A 23,908-nucleotide genomic window follows, 5' to 3' on the forward strand; every position below is an offset into this window, starting at 1 on the left:
AGAATCAGAATATGTTGCAGCAGCAACTAACTGTACATAGGTACTATGGCTTAAGCAAATGTTGAAAGACATTAAGGTAAAATACAAGGAACCTATTACTATCTATTGTGATAACACTACAACAATTGATATATCTAAGAATCTGGTATTACATTCTAAAACCAAACATGTTTCTATCAAACTGAATTTTCTAAGGGAAAATGTTGAAGCAAAGGAGATAAAACTGGTTTATGTGAATACTAAAGAACAGATTGCATATATTTTCACTTAACCTTTACCTAAGGAGACTTTTGAATATCTCAGAGATCAGCTTGGAGTCATACCACCACCGGTAGAGACTTAGACAGTTGATGATTGTCATCAACCGATAGAATTAACACATAAATCTTTTATTCCGGTCTTTGATGGGAAGCTACTTCTCAGGGGGAGTAGTTGGTATATTGAATTGATTGGTATTTTGTATATGAACTTGGTTTTATTGTAGCTTTGGCATTTGATGTCAAAGGGGGAGAGATTGGTATGGAAAAACTTTGAAAAACACAAGGAAAACACATGTTGCTCCTAGGGGGAGAGATTGTTGTTTAGGAGAGGTTATTACTCTCTGTATCTGTATTTTGATTTCTGTTTATGATCTTTTTGGAGATTGTTGGTTTTTGGTACTTGGCATTTCTATTTTGGCACTTTGATGGCATCTTGTGTTGCCATCAATGCCAAAGGGGGAGATTGTTGGTATTTTGGTATGGTTTTGTCATTGATGTCAACACCTACTAAACTCTTATCAATTCTGGCACTTTGGAGAATCAACAACATTCACCGACAAGCAAGTGACTCATGCACAGTCACTGGTATCTGGTACACCGGCAAGATATAATGATCACCGACACTTGGAATGATATGGAAAACACATGGTTATGTCGAAGACATCATTTGGACATCTTGTCCTAAAGTTTTGTTCATTGGTATAATCATAGTTGCATATTTGTTGTTACCGACAAATAGGCCTAGGGTTACTCCGACAGGTTTTTCTTTCCAGATCAACATGGCACGCTATGGAGATGATTAATTATTGTTGTAAATGCATTAAGCTAACATATTCAATCGGTTATTGCATTGGATATTATATTGTTTGTAAAATGTTTTTATTGTAATATCTTGTAGAGCCGACCTACTAAAATTGGTCTTAGGTTATGGTATAAATGTAAGATCTTATTTGTAAGATCAAATGTGGAATGCGAAAAAGGATTGTGTGAAGGTATATGCGAGAATAAGCAGAGCTATACATGCAGACATCATTTGAAGATTGAAGGCGGGTTTTTGTGAAGACAAGTAGAACTACACCGGTATTGAATCCAGCATATGAAGATGCTATTTTATGTAGTACATTCTTATTAGATTTAACCATCCAACTGTAGTCAGTGTGACTCCCATTTTGTGATTGAGCAGTGAGCTCTAGGCGGTTGGCCTTTCTGCATGTGTAGACCCCATTTATGTACACTTACTATCTGCAGTAGTATCATTTGATTGTGGGTAAGGTTTCCCACCATGGTTTTTCCCCTTACAGGGTTTCCACGTAAAAATATTGGTATTATGTGTTGTGGATAACTTTGTGTTTATGTTTCATGCACTAATCCTTACCAGTATAGCAATTAACTATTAAAACTGTCTACCGACATATTGAGCTAGTTTACCAGTATTAAGAATTAAGTTGGTTAAGTTGTTTTTGGTTTAAATTTATTTGACAACTGATTCACCCCCCCTCTCAGTTGTCTCTGGGACCTAACAATTACTACTACAATAGATAACATGGAAATTGTGAAAACAGTTGGGCAGACATCCGGTACCTCAATGACAGAGTTCAGACCAATGAACATGACAGAGCTATTATTGGAGTCTATTAAGAAGATCACTGAGTGTAATGCACAAGCCTATAAGGATATTGATGACACAATTCCTATTCTTAAATTGATAGCACCCAAGTGCATTGTAGGAAGTAAAGATTCTTTAGGTTAACTAGACACATTGTCTAAATACGTCACCAGTAACATTTTGACAGTTGATCAGATAAATGAGGACACATTTAGAGAGAGAATGATTAAGGAAAAAGACAAATTCTTTGAGGAAATAGTCAAGAATAATAAGGAGAAAATGGAAACCTTATTACTGGCACTAGGAGAAACAATTTTGGATTTTAAGAAACTGTACAGAGATACCTGGAAAACTAATATTTTGACAGAGAACATAGATCCAGAGATCAAAAAGCTCAAGAAGAAATTAACAATATTGTTGAAAATTTAATAGGATCATCGGATTCATTTTTGGAAATTGAAAAGAACATTGCAGATCTTGAAGAGAAAATAGAGAAGTTAGAAAAAGACAGAAGATAAAGGATAAGGCAAAGAACTTAAAATGCAAACTAGGTCCTAAACTAGATTACCTCATTTCTTTGAGAAAAGAAATTTCTGAGGCTCTGGTTCTCGGACTTAAGATACCAGAAGAGAAAATGCACATACTAATTGGTACAGTTCAGAGAACATAAGAGGCATTAAAGGATAGTAAAAGTTCAGCGACAATCTAAATTTGGTATGGGCAGATCTTTTCCAGATTGTAACCCCCCGGTTACAAGGATCTAGGCAGGAACCACACTCCACTGATAGTGAATGACAACCTTTGTCATTAATGTCAAAGGGGGAGTAGTGGGAATGAGAAAAATGATCAGAACAAAGACATGATCAGCTCAGGGGGAGCATACATTTTTGACAACACAGTTTTGGTAAGACAATTTTGGCAGATTCTTTTTGGACAACATCTTTGGACAGTTTTTTGATTTTTTCTCATGAGTGTTGCCATCAATGCCAAAGGGGGATATTGTTGGCAAATGCACACTCCAATGAGAAATTGTAGGTGATTGAAGTTATTTTCATTGATGGCAACCTGGCAATCTTATGCTACCGGTAGGCACCGACATCGATAGACTCAACACCGACACATAGATCACTGACACCAAAAAGATTGATCACCAACACCATGGCTGATAGGAATCTTATTTAAATGTATTTTGTATTTAATTGTTAAATATTTTGTAAGCCGACTTGGTGGATTGTAATATGACTCATATATGTATGAGGTCATTATAGATCATTTAGGAGCAGTAATAGATGAAAGGATTAATGCAGACCTAATATGTGAATTGTAAGGCAGATATTGGATAAGGGTTTATGTATATTGCAGAGCTTAAACCGGTACTGAATCTAGCATAGTAGATGCTGATCTGAAGCAATACAAGACATTGGATTTGTATAATCCATTTTGCAAGTCAGTGTGACTTCTTTTTGTAATTGAGCAGTGAGCTCTAGGCACTTGGCCTTCCTACATGTACAAGCCCCTATTGTAAGCAGTAATATTCTCTTATTGGCCAGTAAGAAAATATTATGGGTCACAAATCCCACCGAGGTTGTTCACACATCGGGTTTCCTCATTAAAAAATATTGTGTTATGGTGTATCTCTTATGTTGTGGTTATTGCTCTTATTTATTGCATTATTTTTGGTTTACCGGTACATAGTTTTGGTATGCTTTTCATGCTATAAGTTAAGAAAATTATTATACCGGTCAGATACTGATTCACCCCCCCTCTCAGTATCTTTGGGAATCCTAACAAACCTAAGGCAAACCCCTATCCACAACCCCTTTCTTTTCTCTTGTGTGCAACTACGTGTACCCGATGAAGAAAGAATACCTCATACAACATCAAGAAACTAGTATAGGCCTATCCCTAAAATTTGAACATAGTTTTTAGGGACCAGAGTGGTGGGGCACCCCTGTCCTAGGGTCACAGTGATGGGACACCCTAGTCCTCAGAATTTTGTATTTGTTTTTAGTTGTGGCACTCAAATAGTCTCCAGATTTAGATCTTCTAATAGTAGCTCAACCTCAGAAGACTGAGGTGTTTAGGTGCTCTGGTCCTGCTAGATCAATATCGGATTTTAGTCATAGGTGCATAGTTAGAATCTCCTCCTATTTCTATGTTTGTTTCTCTAGTTCTGTAGTTATACTAGTCTGTTACAATAACTTTAATATTCATTTTCCCTCATACTTTTCTTATAATTTTGGATTCTCCCAACATTATCTCCATAGTTCATTCACTTTTCAGAGTAGTGATGAAGTTATATTAAACCCTATAAGTGTCATTTGAATCTCTTTTACAAGAGTTATTCAAATATGATCATTCTTATAAGTGATTTCATATTCCAATGTTGGTATGAAAGCGGATCTTGGTCTTATGTTCACCAAAATGTATAGTATGAAAATGGAACTAGGTAGAACAAAAGACCAGGATCAACTTTCATACCAACATTGATCACATAAAAAGAGAAAGAGCATGCATCGAGTGATGAACCATGATACAACGAGTAGCAAAGATATGAGCTCAAGGGGAGGAAAAGGGAGAGAATATAGATGCCACAAACTAGCAAGATGCATTATGCTAGGTGTTGTTCATCAAAACTGATTAACCTAAGTACACCTACAATTGATCTATGAAGTAGCCAATTCAATCTATGAAGAACCTTAGGGCTTGGACAACATGACAAGGATATGAATCCTTCTACTCTTCAGGCTCTGCAAAACCTAGGTGGGTGTACCTTTGATGCTTAAAATTAAACCCATTACACACCTATGACAACATCAACAGAAGCAGATAGATCTCACCAGGGCTCAACAACAAGTGGGTTACTGCAAATGGGCTAGATCTACGCATACAACTCAGCTATGCTTGAGCATGAGATAGATGAAACATTTCAAAACATAACATAAAATAAAGATATTCTAATTGGATTTTAAATTGGTTTGAGAATCCCCTTAATTGCAAGATCAGTGCCTTATCCAAGGGCAACAGAGTCACACATCAAACTATAGATGAAAACTTATACTACAGATCCATCTTCATTCTTAAGTATTCCTACATTTAATGCCTTGCATAAATGCATTACTCAGCTCATCCACAGAAAATATCAGATCCAAAAACATGAACCCTATTTTATTAATGTTTGCTCACAGAGTTTAAAATCTTCCTTGAAGATTACCTACAAACAAGCATTACACTCACAGACATAGCTGCTCATGACCAACTTGATCCTCCTTAAGAATCGTATTTGAATAAAATGACAATACACTTCAGAGACAAATTCTGTGCAAATTTGAGCATACCTTACGTACACAAGAACCTGCAACTAAGAACACCTACAACAAAGAATTGAACTCCATTACTGAAAGAAAAGCCCTGCCCTGTACAATCTTGAAGAAAACTCAGAATTCTAAACCATGAAAATCTGGAGCATTTCTCCAAATTTATGGAACCCTTACAATTGAGAATAAAAGGGGAATAAGAAGAGGAGGGAAAAAAGATCAAATCTGCATAACACACTGCCAAGTGTCTTCTTTTCTAATTGAAATTCTTTTTCTCCCTCCTTCTCGTGCAAAATTCTCTCAAAATATCCCATATTTGTTAAAACTAAATGCATGATTCAATTCCTTATTCTGAGAGCTTTCCAATGATATATAATAGCTGCATATTTGGCAAAACATTAACCTCTAAGAGAATTAATCACTCATGTGCCTCTGTCATTTAAATTTTTCAATTTTTTTCCTATAGTTTCAACTATGCATTTAATTTTGATTTTTCACCCTTTTAACTCCTGACGCCCTGCCACATGGCAGCTTGTGATTCATTGATGGGTCCACTGGGTGCCACCTGGGATGACACCTCACCTTTCACCAGTTGTTCACCACGTCACCGCCATTGGACTGCCACTTGTATGCCACCTCATCGCCACCTTAGCGAGACCCGCAAGCTGGACCTCCACCTGGACCTGCCATGTCACCTTTTGCCATTTCACGAAGGGTAATGAGCGTGCATCTTTGCCTCACGAAATAGCACCGACTATCGGATCATCTCCAAGATGCACGATCTTGAACCTTCACCTAACCTTCATTTTTCTGCACATGCTTTTCGCCATTTTGCGAAGCTTAACTCTCGATCATCTTACCTTCGCGAATCAACACACACTGTAGATCTTCGACGAACTTGCTCACCAATTAATCCATTCTTTCTCTACAAAACTCACCTACCTTGAGATTCATGCCCACATGGGGTCCACCTGGTCACCACTCAGCCTCCTTGGGAAGTGCACCTACACGCGTGGGGTCCACTTGAGCACCCAAGCGACACCTTGTGTCAAAAGCCTTTAAGATTTGACATTATACTTGTGTGGAGTGTTGCTTTTAAATACTAAAATATCCCTTCGCCCAACGAATGTGGGATAATGGCATTTAGCCTGGGACTGTGCATTCTGAAAGATTTCTTTGAGTTTGCCTGAAAGTTTCATGTTTTAACCTTGCCCCTTACATTTACTTGAAGGCTTCAAATGCCTTTCCCACGCCACACTCGAGGAAAACACAACTTTACACCTGCCAAATGCATTTGTTTCAAATTCTATTGCTGCCCAAACTCCACTCCACGTAGGGGAAATTAGCTTTAAATCTGCCAATGCATTTGGTTGAATACTAAAAAAAGGTTCTCCTCCATGATTTGTGCTACCACTCCAGCAGATTTACCACACAGGGAGGATGCTTTGGGCAAGGTTTGATGCATTGAACTGGCTTTATGCCTGCCAACAACATTTTGCTTGAAGGTTTGAGCCATTTACCTGTTTGCTGAAGGCTTAACATGGTCTACTCACCATGCCATTGCATATTGCTGTTATCTTCATTACTTCTTTGAACCCTCAGGCCACATTCAGGCACAGGCAAGGAGGAGATTGCATTTGCTTAATGGTTTCTATTGCCTCCCAAACACCACGTAGAGGACTTTGACCTGTAGATTGCATTTTCTATTGCTTTCAACATTGCCCCTCTCCATTTCCACTCTCCAGCTACTACTTTCATTTGTTCATTTGTCTGAAACTATTTCATATTGCCTCTTCTCCAAACACTGCACAAGGGGGGGGTGTTATGCATTTACTGGGGTTTTAACTACTTCCCATGCCACACTATACAGAAGTATTGACATTAAACTTGCCAATTGCACATGCTGAAAGTTTGTTGTTTGATATACCATGCACCAAGGGAGGAAAACGGTTTCAACCTACTAATTTGCATTTGCCAGAAGGTTACTAAAGCCTTCTCACTTTTCATGTCCCTTGTTAATGCTCCATAATTTGCATAGATGTTGATCAATGTATTTGCTTGAAGATTATAAATGCCTTAGTCACATGTCGTTTGCACGGAGGACTTGGCACTATGCCTGCCAATGGCACTTACATGAAAGCTTCTTTTAATGCCCTTCCCTGTTGCCAAAGTAAAAAAAATGCATTACACAAGCTAGTTGCATTACATATTCCATCTCGAGGATCAAGGATCAAGTCTACTGCAGTCCATCAAACTCTCAATAAACCAAATTGCCAAATACAATTGCTGGTATTGATATGCATCACCATGAATTAAGACCATTTCACCATAAAATTAATGCATAGGCATTTATCCAGGTCGGGCCCCAAAGTGGGTCCGGCTAATTTTTTTTTTCATTTTCATGCAAATGACCTTTAAAATGCCTCATGGACCTTAAACATACCTCTGGAATCGATCGGTGCCATTTTCGGATCATTAAACTGAGTTTTGCAACTTTCAGGTGCCTGCGCCACATTTTCGCATTTAATCGCAAAGACGTAATTTTCAAACTGGTCAAAACACCTTTTTGGACTTTGCCAACTAACAAGCATGTACCCTAATATACAAACATGAACTCTACCAAGCGGTTTCTCAAGACGAATCCTGAGTGAAGAGATATTAATGTTCAAAGATGACCAACTGGCTTTGTCGACATTGCGGACCTGATGAAGTCAATGCGCAGGCAACTCATGATGCCTTTCTTAAAAATATCAAATGATTTTTGTAGACCCTAAAATTTGAGGCATAGGTACCTTGAAGTACATATCAAAACTTAGAATGCTCAGTTTGACCAAAAGGCTGACTGGGTGCAAATGGTGTGCTCATGAAAATGGCCACTTTAACTGATATAGCAATGAAAGTACGAAACATTGAAACAGATGGCTCAAGAAACCCTTTTGAAAACCGATTAAACAGATTGGCAGGAGCTTGAAACTAGAAACATAGCTTGTCATTTATACCAACAATATCCTGAAACAAACATTTTGACATGACATTCATTGAGGCAACTTTTACACTTATGCAAAACAGGGCTCTGACTAGCAGCTGAAACAGGGACTTGTCAAACATCACAAACTGCAAACAGATTGAGCTTGCTAAACAGAGAAAATGAATTCGTGAAGACTTGAAATTTTGCACGGAGGCACACTTTTATGCATAGAATTCATTCCACTTAGATTTTTATCATGACGATTAGCATGGTAAAAGATATAAGCACTCAAAGTTGGGTACTTGGTAAAATCTGCATTTGCACCTAAAATGCACTTTCAGCTCACCCCTTGAAATGGGTACCTGATAAAATGATCCAAACTGAAATCTGAAAGTTGTAGAAAACTTCATTAGCTAAATGAAAGGTGTAGGACACACTTCCCAAGCCTTACCCTTTGAAAATCAACTGGCTCCATTTTACCCTCTTTCTAACTAGGCCATTCAAACTGACTCATTTTATGATCATTTGGAAATACAGAGCAAAATTTTGAAATGGGCCTCTCAAATTCACTCAAATTTAATGAGTCCCAACACTAGGCGATCCATGAGAATAAAAGAAAGAGAGACCTTGGAGTCATAGCCTAGCAAGTTGTATTATGCTAGGTGATCCATGGGAACAGGAATACTCATGTGAAAATAAGTTGTGTTATGTTGTGTGATTCATGTAGAGAAGGAGAGTAAAAATAGTCTAGCAAGTTCTGTTATGCTAGTTCCACTCATCTCAAAACTACTACACAAGGTCAGTTGAATAATCTAGCATGTTGTGATATGCTAGTCAACCTACCTTAAAGAAGTTGGAAAGGAAGATCTGAAAGGTATTGCAAGATGTGTTATGCTAGTCAACTCACTTTATTGCATATGCCATTATCTATTTTTAGGATCAAAACATATCATCTAAGACTTTAGATTTGGTTTCAAGCATGTAAAAACCTATATAAGACATGCAATTGAAAAAAAAATGTTTGGTTTCAAGAATGAAAACATCTCATTTTGAGCATGTAAATCCCGTGTAAGACATATAAAAGGATTGTGTTTGGTTTTAGGAATGAAGCATCTTGTCTAAGACTTAGGTCTATTTTCAAGCATACACAAACCTATATAAGAAAAAGGATAACCAAGCAAGACATTATGTTAGGTAATCCACAATTTGAATAAAAATATGGTACAAGGAAGACGTGATGTATGTCCCCTCCTTAAGATGTCAACATAGCAGTATGTTTACGTCTTAAGGAAGATAGAAACAAGGATACCCACCTTCATCACCTAGGAGATATCCTTTAGGCAACAATGTACATAAATCCAATCTTAAGAGGCATGCCTCTTATAAACAAGGAAAAGATAATTGTAAAATAGATACCTTGCAACAAGTATAAAGGCAATCATTTGGAGGAGAAGGAGGAAGAGACATTTTCTCAAATACACCTACATCTAAGAGGATATTTTGAGAAAAAATAACATCATTAACCAAAAGAAATGAAGAACAAGAATTCATACCTCCCTCCTATTGCTAGGTAAAGGGATTCTTGATGAAGGATAACACACTTTTGACCCTAAGTGAGGGGTTCATTTATAATAGACATACATTATCAGTTGAAGAAGAGGTTTAATCAAGGGTACACACCTCTTGCATAAGATAAAATCCTAAAACAAACAAATGACTTCATATAAAGAATGGTGTCATATCATAAGCAAACAACACTCATCCTAGAAAAAGTAGATCCTTAGAAAATATAGGAGATAGAAGACAAAATCAATGCCCCCAAGCATAGTGACAAAGAGAAGGATCAAAATCCCTCCAAAGAGAGATTATACATAAAAGATGTACCACTTCAAGCAGAGAATAGTTCCTAACCAAGGAGCACACATGTACTTGCATGAATGAAAATTGAATGCAAGAAAGGACACCAAGTTGTGAAAAATACAACTCAAAAGAAGAGACAATCTTCAAAAAGGAGAGAGAATTGAATTTATGATTCTTTCCCCCCAAACAAGGAGAGAAAGACTATTTTGTTGTCCAAGTATGATTTGAATTGAGGATGCATCACCACACATGACAAATCCCATAATAAAGTTAAAATACTTATGTCATAGGATGAAGAGCAACATAATAAGGTGAATGGAGTGCTAAGGCACTACCTTTTCACCAAAAAAAAATGCAAGATCAATTGTAAGAGCTATGCAAGCTTGATCATATTGGTCTTGAACAAATTCTTTAAATGGTTTACAATTTTCAAGAGAATGAGAATAAAATCACGTTGGATGAATATTTTGTAATCAAGCGATTGATTACAAAATGGTAGATCCAGTAATAGCTATGGTGAGATAATTATATCTCTCCTTGAAAAGGGGAGGATGCCTTCTTGTGGTGTTTCAACAACTAGTATCTAAAATTACATATATTCTCTAACCTATTCAATGGATGATACACTCACCTTACCCTCTTTCTTCATGATAGATGTTTTTTCTATTCTCTTATTTTAAAATAAACTATTCATTGTTATAAATTGATACTAATTTTGGCCACATAATCGATATCTAAAATATTTAGGTGTAAGAATAACTGAAATGTGAACCTATGAATCCTAAACTAGAAACAAGAAACTAACGCAAGCTCAAAGTATTTCATTGTTTCAACCACTTGATCAAATTAACAATATTATGATGTACATGTAACACAAAGTCTTACATACACAATCCAATTTAACTACTTTAATCTGATAACAAAAGATAGCATAAAGTCTTCAACTATTACCAATTGTATAATGATATCTTCAACCATAATAGCGTAGCACAAAGTCTACGATATTAGATTTGACTCTCTTTAAATTATTACCTTTATCACAATGCACACTTTCAATCAATATAAGATGATGAAACAAGAATGACATAAGAACAATCTCACTTCTTCCACACACTGAATCCAAAACAAAGGTTGGATGCTAATCTTCTTTATATATTGATTGAAAATTCTGATTTATAGCTTAAGCTCAATGTTTCAAATTGTTCCTCAAACTAATAGAGTTTCAATGCATAAATTAAAGATGGATATTTACAAAGAGACCTCTCCTTTATATAGAGAAGAGCCTTGAGAAAAAATGGGAACCCTATAACTTATTTGAGTTATTCAAGTACGGTATGATTTGATTTAGGACTTGTACTTCAACTTTTACATGCAATTTCATATATACAAAAAGACATGTAAAATATCGATAACAAAAAATAAACTACAACCCAAAAAGCATAAAAATATACTAAGTGTCTAGAGACACTTGTATTTCTTCAGTGTTCTTTGTTAGAAATTCTTCAAACTTTTGGAGGGCAATGTGCATTTATTATTCATCTGGTCTCGAGGTAAGGCTATAAATAGCATGAACTAGTGTAACCGAATCTTCTATGCTAATACATCCTTTATCATGCTTCTTCAAATTTTTTCCAAAGTTATCCAATACCATATGATAATCCATCAACTTATTAAGTGATGTTAGGATGAATTCTTTTGACTCTATCTCCTTCTTGACCAATGCATTGAACTCTTGGATAATTGAGTCTATAGGGAGTGGCTTCTGATTCTCATCGAGAAATTTGCAAGGAAACTCAAAGGCCTTGGTAGTGATATCAACCTCCTTTTTCATACATTCCTCCTTCTCATCTTACAAATCCTTGATTAATTGCTTGGGAGTTTCTTTTTGAAGTTTGATTTCCTTTCTTTTCTATATATACATCTTCTTGGTGAGGATCACTCCATTGTCCACCAAAATTTCTAGTTTGAAGTCCTTAAGATTTGTCCAACTTTCAAGGTCCTTCTCTTGTGTTTCTAGTTCTTGAGAAAGTAAATCAAGTGTTTGGTCTAGTTCAGACCTTATACTATTCAAATTGCTCAACAACTTGATAGATGAATTAAAAAAGTGTGTACCTTAAGAGAGAATTCAATCTATCCATACATTCAATGCTCTCCCTTGTGCTCCAATACATTCAAATTTTCTAATGGATCCTTCCTCCACAGGCGAGCCCATTGGTTTGATCACTTCAAAAGACAAAGTGATCTTAATTAACACTGCAGTGAGTTGTTCCACTTGAAGCTTGAGTTTGTGTTTGATGGATTTATCCCTATCATATATGATGTGTTAGCACATATTTTTACAAAATATTTTTTTCTATGTGGAAGCCTTTTTCTTTTATCATATGAGCATTTATTGTTGGTTTGTATGTGCAGGAACTTTATTAGCACAGGTAAAGTTCTCTAAAAGGATCAACTATTTCAAGAGTATCAAGGTATCACTTGGGCACACTAAGGGCATGCACTAAGTATAGACTACACAAGGAATCCATTATGGAAATGTTTGTCAGTAGATAAGTCATTGTTCTATGATCTAGGATTGTCTTCTAGTATATATCAGACCCTGTGGGAAAATGTTGGGATCACCAATATTCAAGATAGATGGCTCATTTGTGTTGGATTGCAAAATTTCAATTATCAGCATAAGTAATCCCGATGAAACAACTTTGGCAAGAAAAAGAAAGACTATCGGCATGACTTATACCGATAAAATAGAAGGCGGAATCGTTGGAGTGCTTAAAAAATACTCAACACGGTGCACACTCTTGAATAAGTCATACCATCAGGATAGCTTGTTCCGATGAAGCAAAAGATAGTTGTTTTCTATCGGCATATATCGGCTTATAGGAAAAATGTAGAAATTGTTATACCGATAACCTATGAAGCCATCGGTGTAACTTGTGATGATAAGGCAAAGCGAATCATGGACTTATAGTATCGGTAGATCGGAAGTAATGAGAAAAGTTTATCCCGATACCCGATGACTGAAGGGAACCGAAGGCAGGCCCATCGGAAAAAAGGACCATATCGAAGTAGTCCAAAAATGGTTAGGCTAATCCTCGATGACTTGAAGAATCGGAGGGCGGAACTATCTATATTACCTATACTGATAAAACAGACTCAGAGGTATAAAGAATAAAGGTGCATCAGAGACTTATAAGGACTTCAGGAGGAATAGAAAAAGGCTATTCCGACCCATGATGAAGATAGAAGCGCCTGCGGGGATATTGGTGTAGACTATATCGATAAAGTAAACAATAAGTGAGGACTCATTGGGACATCGGAAGAAGAAATTTTATGCTATGCCGAGTCCCGATAGGACTGTTAAGGTGGATGGTGAGTTGCTAGGAGTTCTTCGGGGTGAGTTATGCCGATAATGTGAGGGAATTAGTCAGAATACGGAATGGTATGTTGAGATCATTGGGGCATTGGAGGGACATAAAATGAAATATGTCGATACCCGATGGGTTAAGTAAGAGAAAACCGATGGCGATGACATCGAGGAGAGTTATTTCGATGGAGCATTAAAACTAAAAGCATAGCTAAAACTGAAGGAGTGCTCATCGGGATAAAGTGAACCATCGGGATAGGACAAAAAATGCTATCCTGAGACCCGATAAGTTGGTCGGGATAGCTTGTGCCGATCAGAAGGTGAAAAGCGGTAAAGTCATAACAAATGGTGCCAAACAATTGAATCATAAAGAACAGGCTTGTCGATTAGCCGTTGGAGGTCTTGATGTGAAAAAATGATAAAATGGCTTCAATTAAATGCATATATTGAGTAGGTCCATCGCAAAACGAAGCAAATCCATCAGAATTGTGGTAATTAATTAAAAAATTGGACTCCCTGGGATATATAACCAGTGTTGCATAACAACATTTCGCATAGAGCTATTGCAGAAGATATTAGGTGTCTATTGAGAAATAGTCTAAGCTAATGAGCATAGAGTAAAGAAATTTACAGAGACGGAAGGGTCAAGCTCAAAAGGGAAGTGAAAGGTTGTTGAAGTATCTAGTACCACTATGAAAAAATCAAAGGGTGAAGTCAGTGAGGCTCGAAGAAAATTAAACCAAGATATGATAGATCAGATGAGTTCTCCAAAAGCTAGGTCATGTAGAGCTAAGGCAAATTTGCCTATTCATGACCAGCTAGAGGACAAATACAAAGAGACTGGAGATGTAGTCACAACAGTGCGTGAGGATGAGTTATTTCTTGTTCATTACCTCCACAGGGATGAGACTTTGCCGATTTCAAACCCATGGAATACTAATTTAGGTAAACTCATGGTACCTAATGTCTTTGTAAATATTGACTTATTGAAGCTCCTGGTAAGACATTATGATGCAAACAAATGATGCATTTTGTTGCCCGATGGGACTACTTTTGTTCACTTTGCAGTAGCTACAATTCAGGAGGTTTTTGCAATGGATCTGGAGGCAAATGTGCCTTTATCATTTGTGGATTTGGAAAAAGAATACAAAAAAATGGATACTACATATCAGGGTTGGAACCTCGCTATCCACAAAGCGAAGAAGGGGAGGCAACTACTAGTAGAGGCTAGAATAATTATGTTTCCAAGTTGGGACCTAAGTGCCTCGTTTATCTTTGATTCTTTGTTGCACTCAGACAATAAGGACATGAAATTGAATATACAAGGAGTAAAAGATATTTTTATTGGATCAAGGTATGATTCGAATGAGGAAGAAATGTTGATGTGGGCCTTATACCCTCCCCATAAAAGGCAAAAAATCATAGATGTGGATAAAGCTTTTGGTCACATGATGACCTTGAAAGTTGGAGAGGTATATCCTATGATCATGGCTGACATAGGTATTAATATTTCAAAATTTAACAAGGCCCAAATGAAAAATGAGATAGCAGAGAAGAATAAATCTAAGGCCTTATATGAAGAAACCCTTAAGAGGAGTGGGCATCCAATCCCTCAAATTACTGATTCAAGAGGTCAATGGAAGAAGAAATTTGAAAAATTAGCTTATGAGCATACTAGGTTGAAGAGGGAGATGAAGAGCATCAGGGTTGACACTACTTGTGTTTTGCCGAGTAAAAGATACGACAATATGGAGAAGGCATTGAAAGAGTTCTGGGAAGTATATCAGAGGAACATGGACAATATGGTTTCAAACACCAGAATTCGAGATAGACTTAACTTGTTGCTACAAGATGCATCGACCAGAGAAAAAGTAAAGAAGAAGGTTCAGGGTTTGCTCGACACACATGATGAAATAAAAAAGGAATTGAAATCTGAATTCGATGAGTGCCAGCAAATTGTTCAGTGTGGGTTACCCATTTGGTAGATGATGCAGGGGTAATTAAAGATAAAACCATATGGCTTTCTAAGTGTAAGTCTTTACTTAGTGCAGCCCAAGCCATTACCAAAACAAATATCCTTGATATGAATGACATGACCGACCAGTTCAAGAACTTTTAGACGATCGAGAATGCAGCGAGGGATGTGATCTTCAACGCTACAACCTGTAAGGATGTGGGCTATTTGCAGCATATTCAGAAGTGTGGACAGTGGCTGCATCGAAAGTCTTAGTGCATTGTTTTAGTTTTTGTAATGTAATTTATGATTTAGTTAAGTTGTTTAGTTGCTGTTCAATTAGTTCTTAGGATAATGGAGGGGTGTGTCCTTCCATTCATATCTCTTAGCATATACATATATATTTATAATGATTCCTTTTGTATGTAAAGGCATCTGGTAGTCAGAAAAAACATACTGCCTAGTAGGACTGCAAGTTATATGTATTAGGGAAGTCTATAAAACAAAGAGGTATCTTTTTATGCAAACAGATTGTAACGGAGTATCTTCAAGTGTAGCTTGTGTATGCAAATCATCTCTAAAGGATTAATATATGAAGGTTCATTGTTTCTTTTCCTAAGTATTGTGCATACTTCTATGTTGATGAGTTATTTTGTCCTCTTGATAAATCTGGCATATGATTTGCTATGATGTGCCATCACATGCTGTTACATTAAATATGAGATTGGGTTCTTCATTGTTGTGTAACACATACTGAAACCTTCATAGTTGATGATTAATATTTTCTTAGGAGTTGATAGGATTCTGTGTCCATAATACCCCTGGACAGAGGCACTGGTTTGCTATTTATCTTTTAAGGTTTTGGTTGGTCATGCATTCAAGGTCCTTGATAGAGAAACATTCTTCCTCAATTCTATATTAACTGATCTTTACATATTTATTTTAAGTCTTGAAAGCCTTCTTAGTCTCACAATACTATTATAATCATTTTCATTTCTTTTCAAAGGCATTTACTTAAAGCACATAATAAAGCATAAATTGCAGAACAACAATTTCCCAGTTTTTGTAATTTTCTAAAAGGCTTAAATCCACTTTAAACAATCTCTTTTGTGCTTGAGAGGAAGAGGTATACCCACCTAGGTTCAATGGAGCCTTAAGTGCAGAGGGATTTGGTCTTTGACCATCCCTGTTCATTGGCCAAGGCTAGTTGGATTAGTTCAGGATTTGGAAAACCCTTAAGTTTTCCAATCTATGGTTTTGGGAACCAACAGATTGGCGACTCTGCTAGGGAATTGTGATAAGAAGTATTCAAAATTTTTGGTGGTTTCATTTCAGACTTTGCTGGAGGAAAAAGCTCAGAAGATTAGTAAAAGATTTGTTCCTCTTAGGAGGTGGTGACTCTACATGTAATACATGAGTAATAATTGGTATGTTGAGAAAATAAGAGAAACTCCTAGAAATTTGTCATTAAGATTTATGTAGGGGAGGAGGTCTCTGCACAAAGGACAAGAAGATCTTGTTCAATTGAGTCCCAAGAAAAGCAACAAAGGGAAAAAATCAAAGATGGCATTTGAAGGATATCAGAGATTTCCTAGTAGGGAGGAAGATTCTTCATCTGTTGGCAAATCTGAGAATAGAGAGGAGAATCCTTTTTATAAAATAAATCCAAAGGATAATAGACATAGCCATGATGAGATCATGAATGCTGAGGAACAAGAAGAAAAATAGTGGGATGATCTTATTCTTAAGATGGGTGATATGAGTGCTGATGATGCCAAGATGGCGAGGAAAAGGCAACCGGATTGGGTGTTACAGAAACTAGGAATATATAGAAATAATATTTCAAGCCCCAAGACAAACAAGGTAGGAGAAGAGAGAGGTGAAACAAGTAGACAAGTAGTTCCAAAATATAGTCCCCCTCATATGAGGAGAATGGACCAGCCTTTTGTAACCTATGATAGCCCATTGGTGAGTGAAAATAGAAGATAGAGGGATGTGCATAGGGATCAAAGTGAAGAGAGGCAAGAGGATGGAAGAAGTAATGGAGATGGGGGAAATAATGGGAACCGGATTAACAAAAATAGGGGTAACCATATAGGAAATAATGGGTGTGGCAGAAATCAAAATAATGGACAAAATAGAGGTAACAATGGCATTCATGGAAGTGGCAATGGTGGAGGTAGGAACAATGGTAAAAATAATGGCAATAATAATGGGAGTGGAAACAATGGTAATAATGGAAACTATGGCAACAATAGTGGAATTATGAACAATCAAAGCAACCATCATGTTGGCAAGCAACCCTTAATCATTGAAAGGTAGAGACAATTGGATTTCATCGACATTGTTGGTTACCCAAATCAGATTACTAATGATTTGAGATTAGCAATCCCAAAATTTTCAAAAAATGGAGTTGATTCAGCAGAGCAGCATGTTATTAATGTAAAAAATATCATCGAAGAATTTGAGATTCCTCATGAAGATGTTTTCATGAAGTTGCTGGTCCAGTCTTTGACAGAGGATGCAAGGGAATGGTATAGAAGCCTTCCTGATAGATGTATTTGTAGCTGGCAGGAATTTGTGATGCTATTCTTGGAAGAATTTGGAGATCACAATGATCCATCCTTCATTTGCATCCCATTAATTAACAAGAATAAGGAAGAATCAAAATGAATTAGTTTCTAAATTTAATAAAAGATTTAATAAAGTATTAAATAGAATACCCAAAGATGTCAGACCAGTTGACTCATTTTTCATTAACTTTTATTTAAGTGCTTTTGACAACAAAACACATTATGAGATTTTGTCTCATAGACCTAACACTTTACAACAAGCATTCAAAACAACTACTACTATTGAAAATAATAGGAAGGTGGCTGGGAAAGTTACTAAGAGAGATGATCCAAAGTTGTACAATTCTAGAGTTCCTAGGAAAGATGATCTTACCGAAATCATGGACATGCTCAAGGACTTAAAGGGTAAGAAAAATCATAATGAAAGGCCACCATACAAGAACAATAAGCAAATAAGTTACAATAGGCCAAGGTTGCATGACATGCCATATAACACAAATTGGAAAGATGGAAAACCAATAAAACCAAATACCAACAAAGAGACTCCTGACACACTAAAGAAAACCACAAACTTTGTAGATGAGTATCCACGGTGTAATGTATGTAATTTGCCTCATACTGCAGACCAATGCACGATTGCCCGGGGCTTGATAAAAGAGGAAGATAAAAATGAGGATTATGAACCAACTGTGAATGCCCTCTCATCTAATCCATATTGGGGAAGAAATGAGGATTTATTTGAAGAAGAAGAATATTTTGATGTACATCAAAGAAGAGAAAATTTGCAATATGGTATACAATAGGTTTTTTCTGATGATGATGAATATATCCCCGCCTTGAGAAAATTGTTTCAGGAGGAAGCAGTGCCTTCTTTGAGAAATCTGACTGAAGAGGAGAAGAAAGCTTTCACTATTTCAGCTGTGGAACAAGTAAAAAGTAATTACCAACTAAGGAGTAGGAATGTAAATAATGAGCAGGGCAAGCCAACAGGTATCTTTGCCAAGGTCACAAAATTGGGTGGAACCAATAGTAACGCGGCCAAGAGAAAGGATGCAAGTGCCAAGAGGGGCGGAACTGGAAAAAACTAAACAAATTGAAATGCCAAAATTAGTCAAACCATTCAAGAGGAAACAGATCAGTAAACCTTCTTCAAACTATGGAACTTTCATGTCTCAAGCGTCGTCTCAGGTAAAAGTTTCTATGCCTTTGCTTGAAGTGATGAAATTTCCAGAATATAAGGATGAGACCCTGAAGATTATATCAAATGTTGGTGATTCAAGCAAATATGTTTCTAGGTTGAAAGAGGATCCTCTAGTAATCTACTTAGGCACATCTATCACAAAAAGCCTCACACAAGTTGATCCATTCTATTTGACATTGTTAATTAACAATAAAATGGTCAGGAATTGTATGATAGATTCAGGGGCAGCAATGAACATCATGCTTGAAGATGTCATGAGAGAGCTAGGGATGCATGTTGACACACCTTATGGTAATTGTTATGCCATGTACCTGTGGTGGGTATTATGAAAGATGTAGAGTTCAGGTTTCCAGCTTGCCTAGATACCACATATAAAACAAACATCACTGTGGTACAAGTTCCTATGAACTATGGAATGTTGTTGTCCAGGTAATGGTCAAATTTGGTGGGTGGTCATGTTCAACTCAATCTATCCTATGCTACTATTCTAGTCAAAGGGACAATGGCGAGGATAAACAAAGAGCCAAGATCCCCATATCTCATAGAGGAGGTTGATCTCGATGAAGCAACTTACTTTTGCCAGTCAGATATGGACAAATTTCAGGTAAGTATTTCTAAACCTCTAGAGATCAGTAAAGTTACACAAATAGTTAAACAAAATGAAAACTTAATTTGGAAATTATACTTTGATGGTGCCTGCAGTAAGGAAGGAAATGGAGCAGGAGTTGTACTTATTTCACCTAATGATTTTTTTTTTTAAATACTCTTTCTTGTTGACCTTTGAATGTAGTAATAATGTTGCCAAATATGAGGCTCTCTTATTAGGTCTTAAACTAGCAAATAAGCATGGTATCAAGTTACTAATGGTTTATGGTGATTCAAAATTAGCCATTTCACAAGTTAGAGGCAAATTTGCTGCAAAAAATGAAAAATTAAGAAACTACAGGAACAAAGTTTGGGATCACATTGAATTATTCAACACCTTCTCCATCAATTGGACTGAGAGATCCAACAATATTTGGGCAGACTTCATGGCAAACTTGGCTATCAAGCACAACGACGTCCCTTTGGATGACATTACCCAAGTGGAGGTTAAGACCAGATCGTCAATGCCTGATAATGTAAAAAGCTGGCAAGTTTTTGATGATGACATGAATTTACTAAAAAAATTATTTTGTGAAGATCAGTATGAGCACCAACGGATTGATTGGAATGGACTTGTGGAGGACAAAGATGACAAAGCAACTGTACTTGGGCAAAAAATATTACAGCTAAAAACTAATAAAATCCCAAAAGGATTAATAGAGCTTGAAAGAATGTTTTTGATTAAGGAAAATCAGGTTTTAAGGGACCCGAAACCCGCTTACATAATGAGGAGATAAGCAAAAGAGAAACTAGAAATAATAGAAGAAATATAGAAAGGTTGCAAGAACAACAAAAAAAATAGCAGCCAAGGAAAAGAACAGCATAAGGCCAACGAGAAACTGGCAACCTAAAACCAGATTACATATCAAATGAAAATCTTTATAGACTCTTCCACATCCTTAACCAACATCATCATCGCATTAGCTACCTCTTTCAGATCTTTGTTTTCCTGCATCTGATGGGTGTCTTTGATCTTCAACTCTAGCTCACAGCTTGAAAGAATATTTGATGATAAAGATGTAATGAATTTCAAGCCTAATTCAAGAGGATGTGAGGAGGTTGAAAAGGTAAACTTGGGAAGTGAAAGCAACCCAAGAGAAGTGTATATTGGGAGGAAGCTCACACTAAAAATCAGAACAAAATAGATTAATCTACTGAGGAAGTATAGGCATGTTTTCGCTTGGTCATATGATGACCTTAAAGAGTAAAGGGAAGATTTGTTCCAGCATGAGATACCTTTGAGGCCTAATGCAAAACCTTTCAGACAAAAGAAAAGGCCTATAAATCCTACCTTGTCTCCTAAGATGAAGGAGGAGTTAATGATAATGAGAAATGCAGGGATTATAGAGCCTATAAGGCACTCAACATGGGTATCAAATTTAGTACCAGTAAGAAAGAAAAATGGTGATATTAGGTTATGTGTAGATTTCATAAATCTAAATGTTTCATCTTTGAAAGATAACTATGCTTTGCCTAACATTGAAGCTTTGTTGCAAAAGGTCATAGGGAATGAGTTGTTATCTATGATGGATGGTTTCTCAAGCTATAATCAAGTCAAAGTTAGGGAGGCAGAAAAGTTCAAAACTGCTTTTACTACACCTTAGGGTACCTATGTTTATGCTAGGATGCCTTTTGGACTGACAAATGCAGGAGCTACATTCCAGAGAGCTATGGACATGGCCTTTGAGGGCATGATTTATTGCATCTTAGCAGTGTATCAGGATGATATGACTGCTTACTCTAAAAGGGCATAAAATTATTGTGATGATCTGGAATTTTTATTTATTAGAGCACTAGAATATGGCATATCTTTGAATCCTAAAAAATGTCATTTTGGGGTTACTGAAGGAAAATTATTAGGTCATATTGTCTCAAAAGATGGAGTTAGAATTGATCCAGAAAGGATTGCTGCTATTGATAAAATTCAAATTCCAAAAACTGTTAAAGCAATCCAATCTTTCTTTGGTCAGATTAACTTTGTGAGAAGGTTTGTTTCAAATTCCTCTGAAATCATAAAGCCTATTGCTAAAATGTTGAAAAAGGGTGTTGAAATAAAATGGACTAATGAAGCTCTTGAAGCTTTTGTAAATATCAAAAGAGCCATCAAGGAAGCCCCTGTTTTAAATCACCTAATTTTTCTAAACCCTTTTAAGTATTTTCATTTGCCTCATTCCATACTATTACTACTATCATGTTACAAAAGAATGATGAGGGTTATGAACAACTAGTGGCATTTTTTAGCAAAAAAATACAAGCATTAGAATTGAATTATGCTTTGAATGGAAAATAGGCTTATGCTCTTGTGAAAGCTGTGAAATCTTTTAGACCCTATTTAGTTGGTGCCACTGTTATTGCCTATGTACCAAATGCTACTGCTAAAGACATTTTTAGACAAACAAAAACTACTGGGAGAAGATGCAGATGGATAAACTAGATCCAAGAGTTCAATATTGAGCTACAAATCATAAAATTGGTAAGAGGTCAAGGTCTAGTGAAGTTGATGGCAAAATCCAATCTTGAAGCAACACAAGTAAATCAGGTAGAGCTGGAGGATGTACAAATTAGCATTGAAAGGTATCCTTGGTATGAAAATATTGTATATTACCTAAAATACATGAAATGTCCGGATAATTTAAATGATAGTCAGAAGAGAACTTTAAAGCTTCAAACATCTAGATATGTTTTACTTAATGGAGACCTATACTGGAAGAATAGAGATGATGTTCTTTTATTATGTTTAGATGAGTGTTAAGCCTCTGTTGTTTTACAAGATTTACATGGTGTATGTGGGGGTCACTTCTCATCTAAGACTATTGCTCATAAAATTCAAAATATCAGTTATTACTGGCCTCAAGTTTTCAAAGATTGCCATACTTATATCAGGAAATGTGAGGCTTGTCAAAAGTTTTCAGGGAAGCTAAAGTATAATGGAGCTCTTCCTCTCAAACCCATGCATACGGAGGAACCATTTCAAATGTGGGGTATTGACTTCATAGATGAGATAGAAAACAAATCTAGTGGTGGGCATAAATAGATTTTGGTGGCCACAAATTATTTTACTAAGTGGGTTGAAGCCATTCCCACAAGACAGGCTACCAGCAAAGTTGTGATAAAGTTTCTTTTGGAAAATATTTTGACTAGGTTTGGGGTATCTCAGAAGATTGTGGTAGATAATGGGATGTGCTTCAGATCATATGAGTTCTCTGATTTCTGTGAAAACTATGGTATTACTTTGTCATATTCATCACCTTATCACCCTCAGGGAAATGGACAACATGAATCCAACAATAAAAACTTGTTGAACATTATCAAAAGGATGTTAGGTAATAATAAGAAGGCTTGGGATTCAAAATTGGTCTTAACAGTATGGGCTGACAGAGTGACGTTTAAGAAATCCATAGGATTTTCTCCATATGAGCTGGTATATGGCAAAGAAGTACGATTACCCTTAAACAATTTGCTCCCAGTTTACAAATTTGTTACAGAAGAAGTTTCAGAAGAAGTAAACTTTATGGAAGATAGGTTGATGGCATTGGCTGAGTTGGATGAATTTGGAAGGGAAGCTCAGGAAAGAAACCTACAAAGACAACAAATGGTAAAGGCTTTACATGATAGGAAGGCATGTGACATGTCTTTTGAAGAAGGGGAATGGGTGTTAAAATGGAATGCCAAAGATCAGGATAAAGGGAAGCATGGAAAGTTCGATGCACTCTGGCTAGGACCTTTCATCATTTTAGAAAAAAGTGGAGAGAACTCTTATTACCTGCAGGATACTGATGGTCAAGTGCAGGAGTTCTCGGTTCATACTCAGTATCTTAAGCATTTTTTGTATTGATGACCAGGGAGTATTTTTGTATCATAATAGTTTAATTTTCTTGTTGCTTTCTGTTCTCAATTTTCATGTTGGTCTGCTTTCCAGAGATAACTAGGATCTTGCTATGTCCTTAAAGAGAACATACATCCCTAGAAAGAGCCACTGTTAGCAAATATTTTTACAAAATATTTTATGCTATGTGGAAGCCTTTTTCTTTTATCATATGAGAATTTATTGTTGGTTTGTATGTGCAGGAACTTTATTAGCACATGTAAAGTTCTCTAAGAGGATCAACTATTTCAGGAGTATCAAGGTATCACTTGGGCACACTAAGGGCATGCAC

At 36.5% G+C, this 23,908-nt stretch overlaps 1 protein-coding gene across 1 annotated transcript in view; it reads left to right on the forward strand.

Annotated features, from left to right (window-relative positions):
* LOC131875945 (uncharacterized) overlaps positions 1 to 23,586 on the forward strand; it is a 39,136-nt gene extending 15,550 nt beyond the window's left edge. The window contains exon 3 of the mRNA XM_059220683.1: positions 23,117 to 23,586. Within this exon, the coding sequence (XP_059076666.1) occupies positions 23,117 to 23,586 (470 nt within the window). The remainder of the gene's footprint in view (positions 1 to 23,116) is intronic.
* Positions 23,587 to 23,908: the final 322 nt, after the last annotated feature.

Source organism: Cryptomeria japonica, chromosome 5, assembly GCF_030272615.1.
Source record: "Cryptomeria japonica chromosome 5, Sugi_1.0, whole genome shotgun sequence".
NCBI lineage: Eukaryota > Viridiplantae > Streptophyta > Pinopsida > Cupressales > Cupressaceae > Cryptomeria > Cryptomeria japonica.